Source organism: Pelodiscus sinensis, chromosome 10 (genome assembly GCF_052426305.1).
Source record: "Pelodiscus sinensis isolate ZL-2025 chromosome 10, ASM5242630v1, whole genome shotgun sequence".
Lineage (NCBI taxonomy): Eukaryota > Metazoa > Chordata > Testudines > Trionychidae > Pelodiscus > Pelodiscus sinensis.
In genome coordinates, this window is record NC_143061.1 from 30639636 (window position 1) to 30665962 (window position 26327).

At 45.3% G+C, this 26327-nt stretch overlaps 1 protein-coding gene and 1 long non-coding RNA gene across 5 annotated transcripts in view; one reads left to right on the forward strand and one right to left on the reverse strand.

The window, feature by feature from the left end:
- The window catches only part of GYG1 (glycogenin 1), a 31326-nt gene extending 19564 nt beyond the window's left edge, over positions 1-11762 (reverse strand). The window contains exons 1-2 of one of the 2 annotated variants that reach the window (XM_075937695.2): positions 11623-11762; positions 3388-3523 (exon numbers count right to left, since the gene is read on the reverse strand). In XM_075937695.2, coding sequence (XP_075793810.1) covers positions 3388-3523; positions 11623-11629 — 143 coding nt within the window. In that variant the 5' untranslated portion in view covers positions 11630-11762. Of the gene's footprint in view, positions 1-3387; positions 3524-5282; positions 5379-11622 lie in introns of those variants that run through there. The other variant, XM_075937694.2, reaches the window with a different exon arrangement.
- On the forward strand, positions 11727-24061 carry LOC102456607 (uncharacterized). 3 transcript variants are annotated; one of them, XR_012906237.2, is made up of 4 exons: positions 11727-11855; positions 13732-13913; positions 15175-15259; positions 15552-24061. It is a non-coding gene; the product is annotated as an uncharacterized LOC102456607 (long non-coding RNA). The 3 variants fall into 3 exon arrangements; XR_012906236.2 differs by having other exon boundaries at positions 11744-11860; XR_012906238.2 differs by lacking the exon at positions 11727-11855 and adding an exon at positions 12847-13559.
- The last annotated feature ends 2266 nt before the right edge of the window (positions 24062-26327 follow it).

The window sequence follows — 26327 nt, forward strand, 5'->3', positions numbered from 1 at the left end:
AATTGGAAGTTCTATCTAGTGTACTTATATAGCCTTCATTACTGGATTATTCCACTCTCACAGCTTTTGATGCATTTATCTCAAAACACCTATGAATTAGGGAAGGACTAGTCTCTCCCATTGTACAGATAGGAAACAAAGGGAGAGAGATTAAGACTTGAACAAGGTCACACGATGCCTCATAGGACAGCAGGGTACTCAGCCTTGATCACAGTCTAGTGCACTAGCTTGAAACTACTTGTCCTTTGTCCCTAGGCAGAAATAGTACCTTGAAGAACTTAATTTAGGGCCATGACTACACAAGAGATCTTACAGCAGTCCAGCGCCTCTGCTCTCTCTCCGCTCTCTGAAGTAGCTGCTCCATGCCAATGGGAGAGATCTCTCCTATTGATATAATTTATCCACCCCCAATGAGTGGAATTAGCTACGCTAGGGAGAGAAGCTTTCCTACCAACATAGTGCTTCCCATATCAGTGTCAGCCTTAAAATACAACATAGAGAAGGGGTAGGAGAGGAAGCATTATCTCTATTTTACTGATGAAGCGAGGCAGAGAGATAGGACTTGCCCAAGATGTCTGTGGTAGAGCCAGACATTGAACTTTGATCTCCCCAGACAACCACAAAATCATCGTTGCTTTTCTAAGTTAGTGGATTAAAGTTTAGCTATGTGTCAGTCTCTTCAGCATACAAGCTTGTCTATCAGCAAGCTCTGGCTAGACAGTTTACTGCTGAAAGCAGCAAGGGTATAGAAACTGATGGAATAACTCATTCGTATCTACTGCCCTCAGCGTTTTGAGATAATATTCTGAGTGTAGCAGGAGGAGCCCCTTAGATATAAGCTCTTGTATTAGAGACCTGAGCCAAACTAACAGGCAAGCTTTGCTGATATGAAGCAAAGTTAGAAAAAAAAAAATCAGGCTGTGAGCAAACAGACTCTACCTGCTTACAGGCTCACAGAATCTGGCAAGAACTAGACTGATATTGCAGAAACACACATTTCTAAGTAATGCTAAGTACAGAGTACTCACACAAACAGAATCCAAAAGTGTGGTACCAGAATGTTCCCAATCTCAAGGATGGTGCAAACGCATTTATCACAGGTAACAGGAACATACTAACCTCTCCTAAAGAGAAGGTCAGGATGACAGCATAAATGGAAAGAGAAGGTGATAGGTGGTAACTGGTTACATGTCAGAGGGTCTCAGGGTACGTCTAGACTACTGCGTTTTGTCGACGGAAGTTTTGTCGACAGATACTGTCGACAAAACTTCCGTCGACAAAGAGCATCCAGACACATTGAGTTCTGTCGACAAAGCAAGCTGCTTTGTCGACAGAACTCCGTAGTCTGGACGCAATGTTACAGGCAATAACACCTTCTGTCGACAGAGTTCTGTCGACAGAAGGTGTTATGCCTCGTAAAATGAGGTATACCAGCGTCGACAAAACTGCTGAGTTCTGTCGACATTATGTCGACAGAACTCAGCGGTAGTGTAGACGCTGGTATAGTTTTGTCGACAAAACTAGGTAGTCTAGACACACCCTCAGAGGGGTAGCCGAATTAGTCAGTGACAGGAAAAACTTAAAAACCAACGAATAGTCTGGTGGCACCTCAAAGACTAAATAGTTAAAAGAGGCGGATAAGAACCATTAGTTTGCACTAGGAAGAGTACTAAACTAAGGGCTTGTCTGTACTACATCCCACTTTCGAAATAGGGATATAAATTAAGCACTTTGAAAGTGCAAATGAACCGGAGATTTACATATACTGCACTTCATTTGCATATTTATGTCCAAAAGGGTGGGGTTTTTTTTCCCCCCCCAAAAGTACCATGTGTAGACTGAGATTTCACTTTTGAAATCGCTGTTTTGAAAAAGGGTATTTCAAAAGTGAAATCTCAGACTACACATGGTACTTTTGGGGGAAAAAACCCACCCTTTTTTAACTTAAATATCTTCATTTTCATATTTGTAACGTGATATTTAAACCTTCACTTCGTTTGCACTTTTGATCTGCCTAATTTACATCCCTCTTTTTGAAAGGGGGATGTAATCTAGACATAGCCTAATGATCATCATCAGCCTCTTAACTATTTAGTCTTTGAGGTGCTAATAGACTATTTATTGTTTACGTTTTTCTTGTTACAGACTGGCTTGGCTATCCCTTTGAAACTTATGTACCTAATGGTCCTTCTCCCATGTCTCCAGTTTCACCCACCCCCTTTATTTATTCTTGGTTCTGGACTTCCATCATTCTGGTCATCTGAAGAAGTAGGCTGTGCCCACGAAAGCTCATGATACCATCTACATGTTTTGTTAGTCTATCAAGTGCTACTAGATTATGTGATGTTAAAGGGTGCCAGCCAGCCACTTCAGAGGGGCAATACATAGCTTGGTTATACGGAAACAACATGAAGTCTAAGGAAGGGTGTTTGGACAGCTGGAGCAGTGAAAAGTCCCACGACTGACTGAGCTGCATCCATCACCTCATGCATACATATTTAATATATAAAGGAGAATGTTTGTATGTTTGTGCACTAATAACTTGTCCACTTTAAGAGCTACCGCAACCAAATTTTGCATGGGATAAAACCTTCTCCTGGATAAAAGGTTAAGAGACTGTGGGTGGGACGAGATGAGAGAGAGATGCCTCTCCCCAGGGCTACACGGAACTTGGCAGTGCAGGGATAACTGACTTCCCGGGGGAAGCAGCGGGGACAGTCGCTCACTAAGGCCGGTGGAGGCACAAGGAAGCGGAGGGTGGGGATCAGGTGCCAGCAGCAGGCACACAGCTCCTTCCCCCTCCCTCCCCTCAGGCTCATCATCTCAGTTATATCAACTGTCCTGAGCAACACCAGGTAACTCCAGCTAGTCTTAAGTGAACTCTAAACTGCCACTTTCCTGTGTTGCAACTTTCTGGCTCAGAGGTGTGGAAAAACAAAACCCCACAGCCCCACGAGCACAGCAAGTTACAGCGCTGTAAAGTGCTAGTGCAAATGGACCCCCAGCACTCCCCTAATGGAGATGGTTTACATAGAACACTGGGAGAGCTCTCACCCAGCACTCCTGTCATGGCCATACTTTCCATTTAAAGCACTGCCATAGCAGTGCTTAATTTTAGAAGTGTAGACAAAGCGCCAGCATCTGGCAGACTCTAGGGATACTATTACTGTGCTTTGTTACCTTACTGGTCCTTGTGGGCATTGGGCAGTTCGTGCAAGGTCTCCTGTGCCCGATACCTGCACATAACTGGGTTGGCACCCAGGGAGAACACAAACAAGAAGCCGAACATCTAATAACATTTACCAGCTTCTGACGGTCACTACAGAGCACTTAAAATAATTTTAACCCCCAAAGAAACAGGAGTGATCAATGAATTAGGTTACTTACCTCATGGGAGCAGAGACCTGAGGAGTGATGAGCACAGTTAATTTCTTTGTTGTTCTATGGTGTTGCAGAGAAGAACCCAAGACCAGTGCTCCTTTAACATAAGAGTCATTTGTAGCTAGAGTCACAAAAGACTGATCTTGAAAAGGAAGAAACATTGTGTTAGTGTTCACATTTCGTTTTAAAACCAGTCTGCTTTCTAAAATTACTCAGCCCCACCACTGCATTTCATGCCAGAAGGTGGTAAGCAGAGATTTAAGTTGAGGAACCTCAAAGGAGTAAAGGAGCCACTCACTGTGTTTAAGACCCCTTGTACATTAGTAGGCATGCACAACATTTACGGAAGAGGTTGGCACAGTTGAGGTATGCTACAGTAACATGTCTTGATTAGCTCAGCCAGTGCATTGACAGACATGGTCCTAAATGCAGAAGGAAGCACATTCCATGTTGTGTGGAGAAGAAATCCAAATAGTACATCCTAGCCTCTAATTTACCCAGTAGAAACTTTCTTCTGGATGTGGAAAATTTGCATCTAGGTCCTGGTTGAGTTGTATCCAAAGTGTAAATCAGAATGAATTCAAAAATCCACATTCTGGACTGTTAGGTGGTTAAGGAAACAACAGCTGCAGATGTAAGATTTTTTTGGGTACCGGCCAACCTCGTGTGAATATCTGTCAGATAGTGCTATTATCATTCTGGAGGCAGTCCTACAGGAATGTGTTTAAATCTGAATATTCAGGGAGTTGTGATAACATGTTTGATTTTTCACTTCCCTATTGAGGCAGGCCCGCCAATGGGGCCCAGGGCTCCCAGCTGCTACCATTGATTCTGCAGCAGCAGCCAGAGGCCCTGGCCCTTTAAAAATCATTGCCAGAGCACCAGTGAGAATCATTTTTATTTTAGGAAAAAAACAACACACCAAGATTTTCTGCTTAGTGAGATAAATCAAAGCAGTTTAAACTGCCAATTTCAATCCAGCTTGTCTGCTTCCAAAGAAGATGGATAGCTGTGCTCAGAATTGCTGAAACAAGTTTCAAATTTGTGTTTTGCTTTTAGGAAGTTTAGCTAGATTATTAGTTTGGTTCATATTTTGAATACAGAAATTTGACTGCAGATATTTTAGAGCAGCAAGGCAAGAGAAGTAATATCTTTTATTGGACCAACTTCAGACACAGAGAGAAACTTTGAAGCTTCCAAGGAGGTTCTTTGCATCTTTTTAGTAACAATAGACTTCTGAGCAACTAGGGTGATTTTTTTAATATTCTATATTCAAATAAAATGGGCAGTGACCATTTAAAAAAAAATTGCCAGGACCACAGCTTTGACAAAAAAACCTTAAAGGTGTGACTTTCAAAGGATTACACACTTGCCAAAGTTAGTTCTACACAAAAGAGGTCCATACTTTTGGAGTGCCATGTGGAGCAACTTGCATCAGGTATCATTCACTTTTCAGAGAGTTGCTGAGTGTGTAGAACATATTGCTGGATAGCTCTTATGTAAGAATGGTTGGCTTAGAACTCAAAGTCTGCAGCTATAGCATAGCCTCAAAATAGCAGGCAGGATTCGTCCCCCCACTTCCTTTCATTTAGAGGAAATGAGAAGTTGCCCTTAGTTAGGAAGCAAATTAAGATACTTCTTGCAATAAAACCCACCCCTTGCTGCTGAAGTGAGACATTAAAGTTCATATTTAGCTTCTATCCAATATTGCAACTTAAAATCTTTTGCTGAGTTAAAAATATAAATGCATTCTTGAGTTGTGTAACCACCTTGCTGTAGCTGAAGAAACTAATATTCTCTCTCGCATGAGGGGGGAGGGGAGAAGAGGAAGATATCTTTGATATTAAGAAAGAAGTTAAGGAATCCTCTTTAAAGCATTCATATTAAGTTCTTCAACTAGCGTAGTAGCCACCTATATGGAAGACCAATTGCAAGCATTGGATGTATTTTAGATTTCAAGTATTAAACTGCCATATGTTGTTGGATGTAAACCTTTGGCTAGAATAGAAAGAAAATTAAATCAAATCTTAGGTCATCTAGGTTGCATCTAGACTGGCATGATTTTGCACAAATACTTTTAACGGAAAAGTTTTTCCGTTAAAAGTATTTGTGCAAGAGAGCGTCTATACTGGCATGTACCTTTGCGCAAAAGATTTGCTTTTGCGCAAAAGCATCCGTGCCAATGTAGACGCTCTCTCGCACAAGAAATTAACATAGCTGTCTACACTGGCCCTCTTGTGCAAGAGGGCTTATCCCTGAGCGGGAGCGTCTGAGTATTTGCACAAGAACCACTGATTTTATACATTACAAAGTCAGTGTTCTTGCGCAAATACTCGCGGCCAGTGTAGACAGGCGGCAAGATTTTGCGCAGAAGCGGCCACTTTTGCGCAAAATCATGCCAGGCTAGATGCACCCCTAGAGTGTAGTGCAGGTATGTCAAACTCGAAGCCTACTGAAAGCCACACAAACGAAAACCGATAGGTTTCAGGGCCAAAGAAAGTGTACTTCTATCAGAAAGTCATAATTATAGATTATGCCCCCCAACCTAATACCTCCCTCCTTCCCCAGAGCCAGACATTCCCAGCCCCCCCTAACCTAATGGGTCCCGGAGCCGCCACACATTTCTTCCTCAGACACCGGGGCGGCGTGAGCACAGCGGCCAGTTATCAGCAGGCGCTTGATGCCTGTGCAGAGCAGCTGGCCGGCTGTGAGGAAATGCTGGACTGCCCAATGCAGAGTGGCCTGGCCAGCATTGAGCAGTCACTGGAGCACCAAGCAGCCTGGCGAGCCGTGAGCAGTCGCTGCGGTGCTGTGTGCAGAGCAGCTGGTCAGCAGGCTGTGATCTGCACTCGGCCATGTGCTCTGAGTAGCCAGGAGGCTGCACTTTATTTTTATAAAAATGTAGTCGTGGGCCAAAAAAAATTTCGAGTGGGCCCTCCAGAGGCCTGTTTGACATACCTGTTGTAGTGTTTACATGTTTTTAACTTAGCCCAGTTTTTTCCCTACAGAGTCATAAATGGAAGGGCTAGATTTCTTACTTAAATTCACTGAGAAATAGTGATCTGTAGTAGTTCATTTTGCTTGGGGAGTCTAAAAACAGTATAAACAGAACAATTCCCAGTCTGTTAAGAACTTTAGAAAGTAGTAGCATTAATGCTGAACCACAGGTCTAGAAGTTATGCATACTGTTGATGTAGTTATTTGGGAAAATTCTGAAGAACTATTTTTCCATTCTGTCCCCAAGGAGCCAGTCTGAATGCAAAAGTTTTATAAACTGCTTGCATGAACTGTGTCAGAACAGCAAGTTATTAGTATTTTAAGCAGTGTAAACATTCCTCTAGTAACAAACACTTGTGTTCTTGTTCTTGGATTTATAAGTTACTCTTCTCATTCCCAATGAATGAAGAGTTTTGGCTTGAAAAGTTAAGAATTCAGTAGACCTGACTCAACAAGACACCAACATATTACTCTTTTATAAAGGGATTATACACACATGAATAGTCTTACAAACTAGTGACTGCATCACTTGTGCCATCATTCAATGTTAAGTCTTTGTTCAGATGTTTTCTAGGCTATATGGCTCTGCCAGTGATCCAACGACCTTGTTGTTTATTTCCACTGAGGCCATACAAAGGTCTCAATGTCTGCCTGCCTTTTTGAAACTGCATATTCAAGTTTCATACTGCAGGATTCACTAGCCCAAGACCTATGAACAATTCAGAAAATTCTTAAGAATGGCCAAGGTAACATATATTGGGGTTTATGGTCAGAATGAAGCATTAAGTTACACTAGAGCCGTGGTCCCCAACACGGTGCCCGCGGGCGCCATGGCGCCCCCGGGGGCATTTGTCTGCGCCCGCCAAGTGCTCAGGGCTGGCCTGGTCCCGGGCACGTGGCGCATGCGCGGTGCCGGAGCTTGCCCCGGGCGCGTGGCGCACGGTGAGCGCCAGCCCAGAGGGCGCCGCAGATTGACCCCCCGCGGCGCATGGAGGAGGGGGGGGAGAGAGCGCCAGCGCCAGCCCCGGGAATGAGGCTATGGGGGGGCCCTGCCCCCCGGGCGCCCGGCGGGCGAATGGCCACGCCCCCTGGCGCCTGGCAACCCCAAATGGTTGGGGACCACTGCACTAGAGGATAAGCAACAGAGAGAGCATGTGGAAAACAATAAATACAAGGCAAACCCTAGCTACTAAGTTACTTGCTAGTTTTGCTTTTTGGGACTAGGGTTAGGGTCAATGTGTAGTCAAGTACATGATTAACCGATAAACCTCGGTTTATGGATTAAGCTTAACTACACGCATCTCCCCCCTCCCCACAGCAAGGCAGAGAGCAGGAACCAGTGCCATGGGGGGCTGGCTAGAAAACTGACTCCCCACGAGCACCAGATCTGCAGAGCCACCTTCCCCCTCCCCGCAGTACTGCTGCCTCCGATGGGGGAAAAACAGGCAGGAACTAATATGCATGGGCCGGCTCTCCTCATGGACCAGCTCCGCAGAGCCACCTGCCCTCCTCCCTCTGTATCAGAAGCAGCAGTGTGGGAGTGGCAGGGGAATCACCAGGAGTGGAGCCAGGAGCACACTGGCTGCTGGCCCCACCCCTGGGGACTATTAAATAGTCACGTAACCGACAACATTTGTGCCATTACACGACTATTCAATTACACAATATCTAACATCCCTATTTGGGACAGCATGGCTGTATTTACTTTTGCTTAATGAAGTGTGGCACTGTCAACCCCTTCGGACATATCCTCATCTGACATATCCCAAGTCTCCTCATCTGACATATCCCAAGTCTATAAAACAGGACAGGTTAGTGTTAACATAGCTAGCCTAGGCTTGGTGTTCCATAGGAAAGGTATTAGGTTTCGTACTCATGTGGAAGATTCAGGCAGCTTCTCTTTTTAAATTTGAGCACACAAAAGATATCAGAAATGACGAAGTTGCTGTAACAGTGCTAGCCAGAGGCTCCATGTCAATTGATTTTTGGGAACATCCTTCCACCTCCTCAGTTCCTTCGTTATCATTTCTACTTTGTTCCCTTTACAGGCTACAGCAGCTGAACAGGGGAGTACCCTTCACACTAATGGGTCATCATAGGTAATGGAGACATGCATGCAATTCTATATAGCCCAGGGCAGTGGTTTTCAAAGAATGGTTTATAACCTAGTACCAGGTCATGGAATGTCAGACACCTGGTCACCTTGCTATAGGTAGGGTGACCAGAAGGGTGCTAAGGCAGCTTCCTGCCAGTCCTGGTACTGCAGATCACATTGTGCCCTGGAAGTGGACAGCAGCAGGTCCAGCTCCAAGCTGGGAGGCACACAGGACTCTGCATGTTGCCCCACGCCAAGTATCAGCTCTGCACTCCCATTGGCCAATTGGCAGCCAATGGGAGCTGGGAAACAGTGCATGCAGGTGAGAGCAGCAGCACCACCTGTGTGCCTCCCACAAGGGAGGGCCTGCTGCTGGCCACTTTTGGGGTGCAGTGTGGTCCACAGCACCAGAACTGGATGCCTGCCTTCACACCCATCCAGCACCACAGCACACGGAGCTGGAGCCACATGAGTTAAGTCTGTGCTTCATCCACATACCCCAAACTCCTGCCCCAGCCCTGATCCCCCTCCTGCACCTCAAACCTCTCATCTCTGGCCCCAACCCTGAGCCTGCACTCTAATCAAAAGGTACAATTATGTTGGGTCACGGGCATCGACAATTTTCTTCACCTGGATCACGAGAAAAAAGGTTCTTGACGGGGGGGGGGGGGGAGGGAGGGAGAGAAAGAAATCACACCACCACTACTGGCCTATGGACACAAGCTTTACTTGCCTGAACATAGAACTTTTAACTCCAAAAAGGCTGTCTTAGCAGGTGTAGAGCTATCCGGGGGTTGATCTGTTGCTAAGCAATTGTGACTGGCCTAACACCTTCTGTGCATCAGCCCTCCTCTCAGAGGCCTGAGGCATTATATTTACAAGACTATACATGCCCTTTGTACTCCTCTTTCTCTCTCTCTCTCTCAAAAGGAAACTGCCTAGAATGGAAGCAGACTCCACCACTGAGTTTGAGAGATTAGCAAGTTTAAATTCTGCAGATAGAAGGTTCATTAGAACCTATGTATAATCAACAACCATATCTGTATGAGCAGTTGGAAAAATGCAAAGAAATGTGTCTGAATACTATTTACTAAGGACTGCATTAAACCCATATATCAGCAGTTCTCAACTAGTTCGTTGAGTCTACAAGCCCTTCCAAGGAGGATGTAAGATCCTGTGACTAAAACCCAGAGCCCGAGTCCTAACAAAGCTGAAATTAGGAGCTGTGGCTGAAGCCCTAGCCCTGGTGCTCCCTGTGAGGCCAAAGACCTGAGCCCATGGACAGAGTTGGAAAACAGAGGGTATTCCCCTCCCCACACATACACTGTGCAAGAGCATAAGTCCCAGGGGCAGCTTCCCCCCGTCCCACCAGGTCAGAGGAGCAGAGCCAGAGCTGGTCAGCTGCTGCTCTGGCTGCTGTGATGGGGCAGGTAATGGCAGCATTCCTTTGTCTCCTGCTGGTGCCCCAAGTTCAAACTGCTCCTCAGCTCCAAGCCCCATTTTCACTTGCAAAGGCAGCTGGTAAAAGCTTCCTGGGTGGGGACACCAGACTTCATGACTGGAAGACCTTTCCAAGAACAAGTACCTCAGGGAGCCCTCACAGCTCCTAGTACCCCTCTCCCTGTACCCCAATCCCGTGCCCATATACAATCTTAAACACCTCCTCCCTGAACCCAGAGCTACCTCCCTGCCCACAGAGACCCAGCTATTCCCCCCCTGCACCCTCAGCTCTCTGTACACAGCCCTCAGCTATCTCTTGGTTTTAAAACTGAGCCAAGTCCACTTTTGAGTTGTAACTTTTAGTTGTGTGCCCTCCCCCAAACCCAGGCAGGCTGGGTGGCTTGCTGAGTTGTCAAGGAAGTAGGTAGCACTTCCCCCAGACCCTGCCATGTAGCATTTTCTTAAGCCACATTGGCCCCTTCCCACCAAAATAGAAGTCAAACTATCCCTATGCCCAACCTCCCCCCCATCCCGAGCCCCCCGCCCCGCAGCGCTGGAGTTGTTAATAGCATATTGAGGAGGCATCTTGAAAAAAAAAAAAAAGGACCCCTGTCACACATAGTAGTACTAAGAATCTGAACGCAAACCTGACTTCCTCTATCCACGTCTCTTGGCCTGGGCCATCAGTGAGGACAGATCATCCAAGAAAGTTCTTGTGATGAAAAAAGGTTATTAAGAAAGATTAATAGATGCACTGAGAGGACAGCATCCCTTTAGCATTTGAAAGGCATTGACTGTATTTTGTCAGCCACACTTCTGAGAGATACTTGCTTTATTACAAGAGCTAATATTGTAGCTGAACGATCAGAGCCGGTTAGGCATGGAGCAAGTACTGTCAAATACATCTGTCAGTTTCCATCATAGGGATGGTTAAGGGGGAGGGGAAGAAGCAGCAGCTCAGTTTTTAACAGCACAATACTGAGGAATTTTCCAGGGACAGGCAGAACATCAGTTGGGAGCTATCACCCGTTTTAGTGCAACCAGATTTCGAGCTGAGTGTGTCATTTTAATTTAAGCTTCAGCTGTTTGACAACCTTCCCCCGCGCCTCCATCAAGAGTCCGAACAGGACTGAGACTTCCTGGAGATGCCTCTCCCCACTCCCCAGCTTTCCCATTCCAGCCACAGGCGTGAGGGCCAGACCGTACCTCTCCCCAGAGCTCAGAGGACAGTTGGGGCCAGCCCCATCTCCTCTGCAAGTTACGCGCCCATGAAGCGGCACCGAGTTGTGCGCACACGGGGTAGATCGCTACCCGCTTCTACACCGCCGCCCGGCCACTCGCGCTGCAGGGAGCTCTCCGGCCAGAGCGGGGGACGGGCAGGACGTGCGGGGGCGCACGGGGTACCCAGCCGGGGGCAGGCAGGAGCGCGGCTCGCCTAGAAATAGGAGCCGCCATAAGCGAGCGAGCGCTGGGGACCCCGCAACGCGGAACAGGCTAGGCCAAGCGCCGCTTCCTTCCTACTCCCCGAGCCTCCCCGCGGCGCCCGCCCTGCGCAGGGCGCAGCTCTCCCGCCAGCCAGCCAGCCCACGCCGGGGTAGCACCCGCCGGGTAGGGGCTTCGGGGCAGGGGCCGCCCGCTGCCCCGCTGGCTCCGGTACCGCTCTCGCAGCTCCGCCAAGCGCCGCGCGGGCCCGGCCAGGGCGCACTTACCGGCCATGGTGCCCGCGCTGCCGGCCCCTCCGCACAGCGCCAGGGGCAGATGGTGCGGCTACTCGCGAGCCGGAACCGGAGCCGCCCCTTATATCTGGGCGGGCGGAGCCACGTGGGGCACGTACGCTGCCCCGCAGTTGGGCCCGGGCAGCCCGGCGCTAGCGCGGCGGCGCCCAGCTGGGGACCCCGGACGCCCGGCTTCCCAGCATGGGCCGGGAGCTGCGTTATCAGGAGTGAAGTAACTCAAATGACTTGGGGGGGGGGGTAATGGTATGGGGGTAACGCCGGGCGGGGGGCTGGAGGTGCTGGGGGGGTGGGAGTATGGGGCAACGCCGGGCAGGGGGCTGGAGGTGTTGGGGGGTGGGAGTATGGGGCAACGCCGGGCAGGGGGCTGGAGGTGCTGGGGGGTGGGAGTATGGGGCAACGCCGGGCAGGGGGCTGGAGGTGCTGGGGGGTGGGAGTATGGGGCAACGCCGGGCAGGGGGCTGGAGGTGCTGGGGGGTGGGAGTATGGGGCAACGCCGGGCAGGGGGCTGGAGGTGCTGGGGGGGTGGGAGTATGGGGCAACGCCGGGCAGGGGGCTGGAGGTGCTGGGGGGTGGGAGTATGGGGCAACGCCGGGCAGGGGGCTGGAGGTGCTGGGGGGTGGGAGTATGGGGCAACGCCGGGCAGGGGGCTGGAGGTGCTGGGGGGGTGGGAGTATGGGGCAACGCCGGGCAGGGGGCTGGAGGTGCTGGGGGGTGGGAGTATGGGGCAACGCCGGGCAGGGGGCTGGAGGTGCTGGGGGGTGGGAGTATGGGGCAACGCCGGGCAGGGGGCTGGAGGTGCTGGGGGGTGGGAGTATGGGGCAACGCCGGGCAGGGGGCTGGAGGTGCTGGGGGGTGGGAGTATGGGGCAACGCCGGGCAGGGGGCTGGAGGTGCTGGGGGGTGGGAGTATGGGGCAACGCCGGGCAGGGGGCTGGAGGTGCTGGGGGGTGGGAGTATGGGGCAACGCCGGGCAGGGGGCTGGAGGTGCTGGGGGCTTAGGGTAGGGAGTTGGGAGTATGGGTCAACTCAGGGCAGAAGGCTGGAGCTGTTGGGCGCTTAAGGCAGGAGTTGGATTGGGGAGGTGCAGGAGTCAGGGTTAGAAGGGCTAAGGGTGTCAGGTGTAGAAGTCAAGTTGGAGTGGGGGGGGGACTCAAGCAGAGGACTGGGGTGTGGGAGCAGGGGTGGACTGGGGTGTGGAGGGCGTAGGGGTGCAGGCATCAGGGTAGGAGATTGGGGGAGTATGTGAGGGAGCTTGGGGTTGGGAGTGCAGCCACTGTGCTGCCTGCCTGGCCTTGGGCTACTGGATCCCCAGGGCTTGCCAGGGCACAGTGACCACACTGGCTGGTCGCCTGAGCAGTGGGGCTGGAGCCTGGGTGCACTGTGGCTGTGCAGTCCATGGTGACAGCATCATGCAGAGCCTTGCCTCCAGTTGTCCTGTCTCTTACTGTGCTGCAGTTGTCCTGTTTCACTGCAGCACAGCACACCGGCTTACTTTCACCTTTGGTTATCTCCCGTGCTGCCTGCTGCTCTGCCTAAGAACAGCCTTTCCTCTGGCTATTTCCTTCTCTCGAGGCCATTCTCCCTATCTGTTTTGCTCACAACATGTTCTCTAGTCACCGTATGCTAAGAGGCCAGATCCTCCTCTCCTTGTCCATGTTCTTTGTGCTGCCAAAAAGCTGCCCTTACTGTTTTGCCGGGGATTCATCTGGTGCTGGGGAATTCTTGGATATTGTTAGGCCACCTTTATTGCGGGGGTATCTGAATGCTTTGATGCATTGAGTAGTCTCTTGCTTTGCTGAAGGCAGTATGGCACTGCCCCCTCTTCCTTTCCCACTGCTAGGAAAAGTTATCTGGCCTTCCTGTGATGTTACAGAGCTCGTGTGGTGTGCATGCAAGAGTCCCACGGAGAATGTGGGTCAAAGTAGCTTTTGTACTTTGCTTGTGCTTATGGCTATCCAGGGGTTATGGTCTGATAAGTGACCCTGTAAAAATGACCAATAGATTTCTTATATTGTTCTTTCTTAACAATTTTCAAGCCCAGTTTGTTCACCTTGTAAATAAAAATATGTTTTCTACCTTCTAGTGGTTCATTTGGAATCTGAGAGTCAAGGTGCATTTTGCCTGTGGCTTAGATCTGTTCCACTAATAAATATTCGGCAGTTACAACTCTACACTAAGAATTCTGTTGATAGTGCATGAAGCAGCTGGATTTCAAGCTGTGTTGGCTGTGGAAGGATATCACAAAATCTTACTTGATTCAGTAAGGTGAGCAGCCTCAGGAAGTACATTTGCTGAACCTTTTTTCAGTCATTTTTCAGACTAAAAGTATAGTAAGTTTCCACTGGAGTCTGAAAAAAGTGACCAGACCAGCTCCTACACAACCACTGTACTGAGGGTGATAGATTATTTGTTTATGTGGGGGATGAGCGCTGATATAATGCTAGGTGATGTTCAGATACATAGTGAGGCTCTAAAACATTTATAGTGTAAATATATTAGATGGGAAGAAACAAAGATAGAGAAAAGTGAAGTAACTTGCCCAAGACCACCCAACTAATTAGCAGCATAGTTGGGATTAGAACTCAGGTCTTCTGGGTCCTGCTGAGGTCACCGAGCCACAGTGTATGCGATTGCCCATTTGGACATTCACCCATGGTAGGGATTATAGAGATGGGCTTGGCAGAGTTGGGATAGATCCATATTAGGAAAAAAGGTGGGGGGTTTTTAACCACATTAACTAAGGGACAGCCAAATTTTTACCTCAGTGTGCTAGCCTATATTAGAACTGTACTTGCTTTGTCCACACTAGTATTTTACCATGTTTTAGTTATCACATGTTAGTTAACATATGGTAAAAATTACTTGTTTTCCTAGTAAAACAAAGCTTTAGAGAGAGAGCTCTGGTTGTTGGGAAGGAGGTAGTAGAGTTCAAGGAAGATGGAGTTCTTCTCTGGTATGTGTCCCTGTGGGTGCTCCACTGTGGGTGTCGGGCTCATCCCCGGCACTGGGACGAGCCCAACACCCACAGTGGAACACCCGTGGGGGGAGACATTTCGAAGAACCATTGATACTGCACAAGGTGAGTAACTTCTTCCTTTTGAAGGGAATGAGGAGAATAAAACTTACTTTGATGCAAGGAAGGAGCAAAAGGGCTCCCTAAAATGTTTGAATAAGGTAGAATAAGTATTGAAACTGTTTGATTCAGATCTACATAGACTCATCCAGACTTGAAACCCGATCAGAATTAAAATATTGCTCTGATTTAAGATTTCTATATGTACTAAGCTTTTAAGTAATAAAGGTCTTTCTATGTTCACAACTATTCACTTCTGTCCACCAAAGCCTGTTATCTATGGGCAAGATTCTGATTTATTTGTGCCCGTGTAAAATGTGGAGTAGTTCCACTGACATCACTGGAGTTTTGCACTGATATAAATCTAGATTTAGAGTAACTTAGTTGATTTTGCTAGCATTTACGCAAGTGTAATCTGGAGAAAGTCCACTGACCTCGTTTCTGTTCCTCCAGATTTTACAACAGCTGCTGTAATAATCTGGCCTTCATAGAGAGTGCCCACAATGTTCAACAGAAAAATTCTGATTTCAGATCTCTAGTAAGTATGTTCCACAGTTGCAGAACCTTGCACTGCTGATTGGGGCTTCCATAACGTAGTTCTTTAGAATTTAACATGCAAATGTTTTCTCTTTTAATATTTTATTTTTTTTATTCTGAAGGACATAAGAGAGATTCTGTTCCATAATCAGGTGTGATATTAAAGAGGTGTATTGTATGATTTAGTTGTACTATTTATACTTTATTTTAACCACCATTTGTAATCTGAACCAACCTTGTTCCAAATTCCTCAGAAAGTTTCAGATTATTCTCTCCTCTGTTATGGTCTCCAGGTGCTGATCCGTGACTAATAATATTAAAGCCATACATTCTCTCTGGTGAGTAATGTCGTGCTGTTATCTTAACACTGAATGAACTGTAAGGCTCCCTGCATTTCAGAATGTATTGGACCTCTCATGCCAGGAAACTCTGGAACCTCACAAGATTTGAAGATGACAGAGAGCACAGAAAAAGGCAAGACTGTAAAATCTTGAGATCTGGAGGTGTAGGTATCTAGCAAAGGTTTGGGGAGAGAAAAGGGTAATACTTATCATAGTTATGAAACCTAAGAAAAGGCTTTAATATTTGTGCAGAGGTTCAGACTTTCTTCTTTTCCTCCCACTCAGTTTGGCCATCCGTGTGTTTTACTAAGGGCTGGTGTAATGGTTGAGAAAAGGGGTGACATGCCAGGAATGTGTGGCCAATGAGGGTTTGAGCAGTTTTGTTTCTGACTGTAATTATGCCCCTCTGGGAAACCTCATTTGTTGTAGTCAAATCAAGACATTCCCACTCATTTCATGCCCCAATAGTGCAAACAGCTTCAGTGTTTTAAAGAAGGGACTACAGGAAGAATCTCTGTAAATTAATCAATTTAATACTCATGGCTACGAGGCAGGTCTTATCTCCATTTTTGTAAAGAAAGAAAATGAGACTCAGAGAAATTAAAGAGCATAATTATTACTCCTTTATGCTAGTGTAAAAATGTAGTGGAGTTAATCTTAACTGACTTCAGGGAAGTTACTTCTAATTTATACCAGTTTAAGATTGAGCAGCATTGACCCTAAGTGACTTACCAAATAACTATGCAGCAATCAGTGGCACAGCTAGTGTTAGAATTCAAGAACTCACTTCCACATCTATACTCTGTCATTAGGCCTTTACTCATCATATAAAACAGTAGACTTAACATGAGCTTCTAGATAGGTATCCTGAGTTCTTGAACTGGGTATGTCAGTGTATGCAGGCAGATTAATAAGGCTTCCTTTTTATAGGAGTTCAGTTTCATAAAGTTGAAATCTCTAGGACCTACAGATCTGCACATAAGTGTCCATTCATTACTCAAGGCTTAAACCAGAGTGATGACTGGAGAGAGATCAGTTCTACCCTCTGTATAGCAGTATAAACAGATTGCAGTGATAGAATTTAAAGCCTACCATATAAGCAGCATATCTCTTTCCTGCTGGGCGACAGAATGACGACATCATGCTCTCTAGCTGTGAAAGCAGCCAGAGAGAGGGAAGGCTGGCAAGTGTAGTAAGCATGGGGCGCAGCCCTCTAGTCTGCACTGAAGGGCACATGTCGGCTACGTCTACAGTGGCATGATTTTCCAGAAATGCTTTTAACGGAAAAGTTTTCTGTTAAAAGCATTTTCAGAAAAGAGCGTCTAGATTGGAAGGACGCTTTTCCGCAAAAGCACTTTTTGCGGAAAAGCGTCCATGGCCAATCTAGATGCGCTTTTCCGCAAAAAAGCCCCGATCGCCATTTTTGCAATTGGGGCATTTTTGCGGAAAACAGTATTGTGCTGTCTACACTGGCCCTTTTGCGCAAAAGTCTTTCGGAAAAAGACTTTTGCCCAAACGGGAGCAGCATAGTATTTCCAGAAAAGCACTGACGATCTTACATGAGATCGTCAGTGCTTTTCCGGAAATTCAAGCGGCCAGTGTAGACAGCTGGCAAGTTTTTCCGGAAAAGCAGTTGATTTTCCGGAAAAACTTGCCAGTCTAGACACAGCTGTCCTGTAATAGTAAAAGTAATAATAATAGTAAATGGCTCAGGAGTAAATATTAACTAAATGAGGCTCCCAGGTTTCCTTCTCAAATTAGATTATAGTACAATAGTATACTACGTAATAGTATAGTAGTATAGCTCATGTAAGATAAAGAATTGCTCTTTTGCTTCATAGACTCATAGACTTTAAGGTCAGAAGGGACCATTATGATTATCTAGTCTGACCCCTGCACAGTGCAGGCCACAAAATCTCAACCACCCCTCCTAGAATAATCCTCTCACCTATATCTCAGATATTGAAGCCTTCAAATACTTTGAAGACCCCAAGATGCAGAGAATCCTCTAGCTGTGATCTGTACTCCATGCTACAGAGGAAGGCGAAAAACCTCCAGGGCCTCTGCCAATCTACCCTGGAGGAAAATTCCTTCCTGACCCCAAATATGGCGATCAGCTAAACCCTGAGCATGTGGGCAAGACTCATCAGCCAGACACCCAGAAAGTTCTCTATAGTAACTCCTATCATCCCTCCATTAACCTATTTCCCACTGATAATGAACGGTCAATTAGTTACCAAGATCATGTTATCTCATCAAACCATCCCCTTCATAAACCCATCTAGTTTAATCTTGAAACCAGATAATCTTTTGCCCCCACTACTTCCCTTGGAAGGCCGTTCCAGAACTTCACTCCTCTAATGGTTAGAAACCTTCATCTAATCTCAAGTCTAAACTTCCTACTAGCCAGCTTATATCCGTTTGTTCTTGTGTCCACGTTGGTATTAAACTTAAATAATTCCTCTCCCTCCCTGGTATTTATCCCTCTAATATATTTAAAAAGTGCAATCATGTGCCCCCTCAGCCTTCTTTTGGTTAAAGTAAACAAGTCAAGCTCCTTGAGTCTCCTTTCATAAGACAGGTTTTCCATTCCTCGGATCATCCTAGTGGCCCTTCTTTGTACCTGTTCCAGTTTGAATTCATCCTTCTTAAACATGGGAGACCAGAACTGCACACAGTATTCCAAATGGGGTCTCACCAATGCCTTGTGTAATGGCACTAACACCTCCTTATCCCTACTGGAAATACCTCGCCTAATACATCCCAAGATCATATTAGCCTTTTTCACGGCCATGTCACAATGGCGGCTCATAGTCATTCTATAGTCAACCAGGACTCCGAGGTCCTTCTCCTCCTCCATTACTTCAGAGTATATAGAAAGCAATTTCCTATTGTGTCACAGTTATAGCTTCCATACCAGCTGTACAAAGTATCTTTGCCATCACTCCCTATGTCACAGTCCTCACATCTGTTAACTGTAGCTAAGAGTTTGCGAATATCCAGTGCTGGGTGGGTATTTAAAAAATGGTTTCAAAATAGCAATGTTGTAGTGGTGTTGGTCCCAACATATTAGAGTGTCAAGGTGAGAGAGAGAGAATATCTTTTATTGGACCAACTCCTTTTTATGAAAAAACAAGCTTTTGAGCTATGTAAAGCTCTTCTTTTGAAGAGCTCTGTGTAGCTCCAAAGCTTATCCTTTTTGTTCAATAAAAAGTTTACCCAATAAAAAATATCACCTTGTCTCTTTAAAATAGTGAGTCACATTAAGAAATTTGGCATCATATGTGACCATGTCCTTTCCACAGCTTAGCTCCCATTTGCATGAGATGATAGAAAGCTGTTTTTCCACATGGTTTGCACAGACCACACACTTGTACGTCTCATAACAAGTTCTCAACAGCAATTCATTCCTTTTTCAGAGGATATCTCAGTTGCTTCTTATCAGGGTGTTCAGTAATGAATCTCTTGCTTGCAGATTATTAAGAGTGGAGCAGCATGTTTTCTCATGGGGTTAAACAATTGCAGTCCTATTACACCTACTTTGTGTCCTCTACATTATAAAGTGGCAAATGGAATATAAGTTGTTACTGTTGATTTTTAAATCCCTCTGTGGTATAGACCTAGCCTACGTACACACTCTTTCAAAACTTGGCCTGATGTCTATTTGCACTCTTATGCAATCTGCCTTTTAGGGATTCCACCTGTAAGGTGGCAGGTGCATAATAAATGTAACTCATTCTTCATTGTCTGAGTTCATAACACCCACTTAAAATATTTTTTTCTTTTCAGAGAAGTTATTTATGATGACTACCATTGTCCCCATGGTTCTAATCTTCTTCCTGCATATTTTCCCAATTTTTAGTCTTATTTTTTGACTCCCTTGAATTTTGAGAGTTCTTTAATACCATGTTTTTACTGTACTTCATAGTGAAGTTATAGCACTGCACAATGCCTGGAGTGGTTGAGTAGAGATTTTATAAATATTGTTTTGATATCCTCAGATTGTGAAATAAACTTCACAGTTGTAACATTCTTCAAGAAAGAGGGCATATGCAGTTTCATACAGCCTTTCTTTATGAAGAGAAACAGTTTGCTTTGGAATAGTGTAGATACATGTTGCTAACTGGTCAGACCACATGTTGTTCTATGCGCATATATTTACTGAAATTTAATTGCTTTTGAAAGATCAAGACACTGTCTCTTACAACATGTTTTGTTTCCTGCTTTGAACAAAGTCAAAATCATAAATGGGACTAAAGCATAGCCTCAGATATGATCACCACTGAATTTTGAGTGAAGGTCTGGTTAACTTTGTGGCTGGCCTATAGCTTTCTCATGGAATGAACCAAAACCCTGAACCCAAACTATGTGGAAATTTGGATTTCATATCAAATCAAGCTAGTGATTCATTTAGAGCAGTATCCTATATCTGGCCAGTTCCACGTGATTCAGACGAAGAAGCAAGAAATCCTGCAATGGACAAATATCAAATAGCACATATTTTGGGGAAGTTTCTGTATAACCCCAGCAGTCAGTGCTTATTTTCTGAGATATGTGGCTTTTGAGTGTTTTTTGGTCTGTCATAGTTTTTAATCCTATCTGATTGTGAGTTTTATTATTCAAATAAATGTCTGATCCATTTTGGAAGTCTGCTAAAGTCTTGGCCTTAACATTGGCTTGTGGTAGTGAGTTCCACAGGTTAATTTTACAGTTTGTAAAATAGTAACCATCGATTGTAGAGATGCTCCCACTTCACAGCTCTCCAGTATCCTTCAATAGGTAGGATAATTTTCAGTAACTTCTGAATGATTCATGGTTCTGAATGTTTTGATGTTTAGAGGGGGGCTATATAACCTTGAAACAGTCTTGTTTACAGGGTACATACTGCATAGTTTAGATCAGTGTTTCTCAAAGTGGGCTCTGACCCACTTTAGGACAGCTACTAGCAGACCTGGGCTTCCTATAGTTCCATAGCCACAGAGCCTTGCAGCTCCCATTCGTTTGGGTTTGCCATTTCAAGCTAAGAGGAGCTGTGGGAAGCGGCAGCCCAGGCCATGCCACTTCTCATGGCTCCTTTTGGTGGGAAATGGTGAACCAGAGCCAATGGGAGCCACAAGGCTCCATGGTTATGGACCCTTTAGGTAAACAAAGCAGTGCGGGTCTGCTAGCAGCTTTTCCCACTTTGAGAAATGCTAGTTTCGATGAAAATGCGTCTTTTTAAAAATAATCCCATCTTCCTCTGAGAGCCTACCTACTTTACTGAATGTCTTTATAAAAATAATTTATAACTAGGGAGTTTCACAGCAGTTATTTCAAATCTAAATTTATGATTTATAGCTCCTAATATTGGCTGATTTGTGTTATGAATGTTGCTAGAAAAATGAGATGGAATACATTTATAGATGAAACATCCATTAACATTTAATGAATATAATGGTCCATCTGAGAGAACATAGATTTTTAGCCTGTATTATATTAAGCACTTAATGCTGATATGACGTATATTAAGGTAGACCATTTGGATAGACAGAGTTGAGCATCACTTACATGAATATAGGTTGAGGAAATGTTTTATTCTCTCAGTAAAAGGAAACGGAAAGTTGGCTTCAGTTGGTCCGGAAAACTGCAGTTCTGAATAAAGTTGATATGTATATTTAATTATGGAATTGTCTTTAATGTCAATATCTTCATGTAAATTACTGCTCTTTCCTTTGCTACCCCATTACAGAATCATTTATTTTGGGGACAGCAGCTAAGATTTGGGTCCCACATAGAAATACTTTAATTGTGCCGTGTTGTCACATGTAGGAAGGAAAAGAGTATCTAAGAGTAATTAAAATTCAAATATTTTGAGGGAATAACAAGGCAAAGAAACAGAAAACATGGTCATACCTGGCCATCATTTACAGAGTGCAAAATATTCTGTTTCTGTACCTTACCAAAAAGCTGAGTAGTAAGCAGCATTTGACATGCAGATGCAGTAAAAAGAAGGTGAAATAATTATGGTTCTCTGGTATCCAGTTTCACTCCCCAAGAAGATGAAGAATTGGCTGATTGCTGGTTTAAGAAACCTCTATTAAAAATTTTTGGAAACACTTATGTTTGTTACTGTTGAGACCTGTATTTTTTTTCATGTGTCAGACTTGAGCTGCTTATTCATGACACGGAATTTAACCCCACAATTAAAAAGCTTCATGTCTTTAAAGGAAATTAAGGTGACAACTTATGAAAGAAAATGACATGTACAGGTGGTTATATTTTTAGAATCTGTAAAACTGGAGTTGAGCCTAACCAAAATGGCCAAATCTCATATCCCAGAAGTTTATGTATGGATTTGCTCAATTTCTAAAATTGCCTAAGCCAAAATCCAAATCTAAACAAACTTGTGTGGTCAGACCCATTTTTAGTGTAGATAAAGCTAATTTTTTCCACAGACTGAGTTAGGATTGCAGGAAAGCTTTAGGGGAAGGGAGGATGCATACAGGAAGGAGAACACAAGTTCTGAAGTGATTTGGGGTTAGAGAAAATGAGGTGAGTTTGGGAAAAGATGGGGTCGGGGGAATTTAATGAGAAGTTGGAGACTGGATTTTTGGGAGAGGGCATTGGCACTAGCAATTCTGAGAAGACAATAAGTGAAATCATAAAGGGGGGAGGAGAAGCGGGAAACGTTAGGCCTGGGGAATGCGCAGAAATCAAGAGGAGGGAGGATTTGGAGCTGTGGAAGGTGAGAACTGGGAAAGGGTAGTTGGGGAAGAAGACACTTATTTAGAGAGTTAGGGAAGAGAGAACTAGATATTTGGGGGTAAGGGAGGGAATTAGGTACATTTCTGAAAAGTGACTGCTAGGGACAGACAGAGAAGTTTGTGGGATGACAAATTGGATGAATTCATGGGAGGTAAGGACTGAGAGAAAAGTCTAGAGGGGAAGAGTAGGCCAGGAGTGGTTTTCCAAAAAGTGCTGCCAGGAAAGCCCTGTGAAGGAAGGATGGCAGCCATCCAAAGACTTTTCTTTGGGAGGAAAAACTGGAGTAGGCTGAAGTGAGCCCAGAGAATTTGTGGAGGGTAGAAGGAAGTAATTTATGTCAGGCCTATATGAGGTATGTGGGCGTGTGCACGTGCAAAGGGTGCAAATGCACCTATATGGTCCCCCAAGCATGCATGAGGGTGCTCTGTTAGGGCAGTGGTTCTCAAACTGTACATGACCTCCAGCTCAGACTCAGCCCTCTTCCTTCCCCCCGCAGCGGGTACCCTACACTGTTGCTCTAACCTTGCCCTCCCCACACATGAGCTTGGAATGCCAGCACTGGCTTCCTGCAGGGGCGGGGGAGGAGGAGAGGGGAAAAGGAGGAGAGGAGAAAGCCCTGAGCTTTGCGGTTTGATCTGACTTGTGGGGAGGAAGTGCTTCTGGCTCCCCGAGCTGGGGAGCAGCAGCGTGTAGGCACTCTGCCTGGAGGCTTTCCCTGCTGCTCTCACTGGCCAGATTCCAGCCAATAGGAGCAGCGAGATGCAGTGCCTAGGAGCAGTGTGGGATGTAAAGGCAAGTACCTCCTCCACCCCCCCATGCCAACCCTACCCCCCACCAACATCTCATACCCCCAGCCTGCTCCTGTATCCTCCCCATGGCCGGACACCTACCCCCAGCCTGCCTTTGCACCCTCCCTTCTGGCCATACTCTCTCCCTCCTGGCCAGACACCCTACCCCCAGCCTGCTCCTCCATTCTGTTCTGCTCCTGCACCCTTCGCCCTGTCCAGACACCCTACTCCCAGCCTGTTCCTGCATCCTTCCTCCCATGCAGGCCTCTCACCATCACTCACTTCTGCACCCCACCTTCAGTCCAGATTTTGCACCTCCATCCTCTTGCTGGCAGCCCTGTTCTGCACACTGAATCCCACATTTTTGTCCCAACCCCAGAGCCTATGGGGGTCCACAAAATCCACTAACCCTGGAATCCCAAAAGAGTAAATTTGGCCTATGGCAAACCCTAAACCTCAGTCCTCCCTGTCCCCCTCACTCCCCCAGTGGGGCTGGAGCCCCAGAAGAGTGAAATGTCTCAGTTGGGGGCCACATCAGTGAGGGTTGGAGACTTCTTCTCCCATGTGTGGTTCCCCAGTTGATCTTTCTGTGGATCAGTGCCCCTTACCCAAAAAAGTTTCCTCACCCCTGCCGTAAATAAAGAAACCATTGAAACCTTTTGTGTTGGACATAAATTCATATTTTACTTTATTTAAAATGAAGTTTGATAAACCAACAGACAAGTAAAGTGCTTTGTTTAATAATTTAAATTAATATTTCCTTTTTTACTGGTTAGCTTAAACCGTTCTCCCTACCTGCAGCACTAGCAAAATGGCTTGGGTGTAATTATGTAATTAACGGTGAGTTTCCATTAGCAACTGGTGAGCCACGGAAGGGTTTGCATTGAGCCAGGTGGGCCAGGGGTCCAAAAGTTTGAGAACGAGTGTGTTAGGGTGATAGGAGAGTGCTGTGTTGTGGGGGGATGGGTGGGTGGGGCTGGTGGCAGTGCAACAGGGCTGGGGAATGGCATCCTCCACCTTCAAGGAGCAGTCTGGGCCCAGCCTCACTGGCCAGAAGACCCACCTGCACTCACGCAGTGCTGGCCTCACAAAGCAGGTGGAGCAGCAGCAGGTAGAGGCAGCTGAGGGAACAGGCCCATGGCGGCTTCACTGCCCACCATGATCGCAGAAGGTAATTTCTATAAAATCTTTATTCCTGTATACATTTTTAGCATGTTATAAACAAAATCATTTAACCAATCACTGTTTCCACTCAAATATTTCATTAACCTCTCTAAAGCACTCATTGCATGACTATTTTGAACTCCTTTATATTTAAAAAAAATCACGGTCCACATTTATAAAGAAAGCACCTCCCCCCACAGAAATTCCGGAGTACGGTCCCGAATGCTGGCAAAATCTCATTGGGTTTTTATGTGTCTGGTGGTGCTTCAGGACAGTGGCTCTGTTCAGTCTAACTTTGGTGTAACCGTTACTTAACAGGCCTTTCCTTAACAGAGCTATTGCCTTAGGCTTTGAGACCTCCATCTGCTTTGTTCTTTGTTTTCCTCTGAAATGCTGACTAATGTAAATTGTTTTGTGCGTGGGACTTGCCTTTGAATATCCAGCAGAACCTTAAGGTTGGGTGAGATTTCAACATTGTACACGGAAGTAGAGTCATTTCTCTGTCCCACCCCCCAATTAGTATGAAGATTTGAAAAAGAATGAAAATATTATATAAAAGAGATTTTATTCTTCAGAGTGTTCTCTCTTGCTGTGGTTGCCTTATCTTTCCATTTTCCTGCCTCCTTTGCATGGTTGACAGGATTATTTAAAACTGTCTGAGCAATATTCATTCATATTGAAAACTAGAATTATGTATATGCAGGGAGCCTTCATGGCTGAAAGAGTCTTGTATAGGTGGTAGAAAAGAGGATTCAGCTAGGATTTATTTTTATATCTATATCTTTTTATAGGATTTTAAATTTAAACATTAGCCACTGTATGTAAAAGAAAACCCCAAATGATAAATGTGGAATTTTGGTGATATGTAAATACTTAAGAAATCCTAAAACAGGATAAAGTAAAATGCACCCCACTGTTAGCTGAGCAGTGATGTCCATACTTCCCAAGAATTAATACAGGCTTTTTCTGTTTTTCATCAACTTTTACATTTCAGAAAATGTAAAAATATATTGATATTTTTACTCTAAGAATGTTTTGCTTGGAGGGATCGGGGGCATCATTGATGCAGTGGTCACCATGCATACTAGTGTTTTTTATATAAAATGACACTTGGGTTGCAGCAGAATGCATTGCCAATATTGTTTTTAATGAAGAGAGGCATTTACATGTCCTTGTGGTTTACCACTTAAAACTGCTAAAGCCCAGTGGGCTAAATTCATCTCTGATTTAACTCCACTGAAGTGAGATCAGTTACTGAATGGCTGAATCATTGTAAGCCACCTTTTGAATATATATATATATATATATATATATATATATATATATATATATATATATATATATATAAGCTTTTAACCAAAGATAAATTAAGTGACTTATGTTAAATCCTTGAAACTAGTTAGCTGGGCTAAGGGTCCTGCTCTAGATCTCAGTTAATAAAAACTATTTCTTCCCTGTCTGTACATTTTTTCCAGCAGACCTAGGTCCTGATTTTCATTTGTACTAAGGCTGTGCATAGGCTGCGCTTAGAACTTTCACCTTCAAGACCTAGAAAAACTGACCTCTGGTGACATGTTGCCAATACAAAGGGTTGTGGTGCCAACTATTGCTAATTACTACAAAATGTTTGAGAGCCATTTTACACTCCCCCAATATTTGTATATTTGTGTTGTTTTGTCATTTTTCTCATTCTGGCATAGTGCCACAGTCTGGTCTACAGGGGTGCGAAGGATTCTAACATGTCTGAAGTAAGGGTGAGGGGAGAAAGGCATGTTAAATTTTTTCACTGGCGAAGCAGTGCAAAGAAATAGCCAGGTGGCAACCCTAAGCTGCACTGGCAGTGTAAAGGAGCTGAAAGTAGGTGAGTGTAAAGTAGCTATAGAGTGGGACCTGGTTCCTTTATATGCCAGAATAAGAATCCCAGGGGTCACATTTTTTCCCCTCTGGATTCAGTTTTACAAACTGTTAGTTTTATTAATTGCAGAAGACTTGTCTCTTCCCCCAAAGTAAAACTCCACAAGCTACAGTTAGA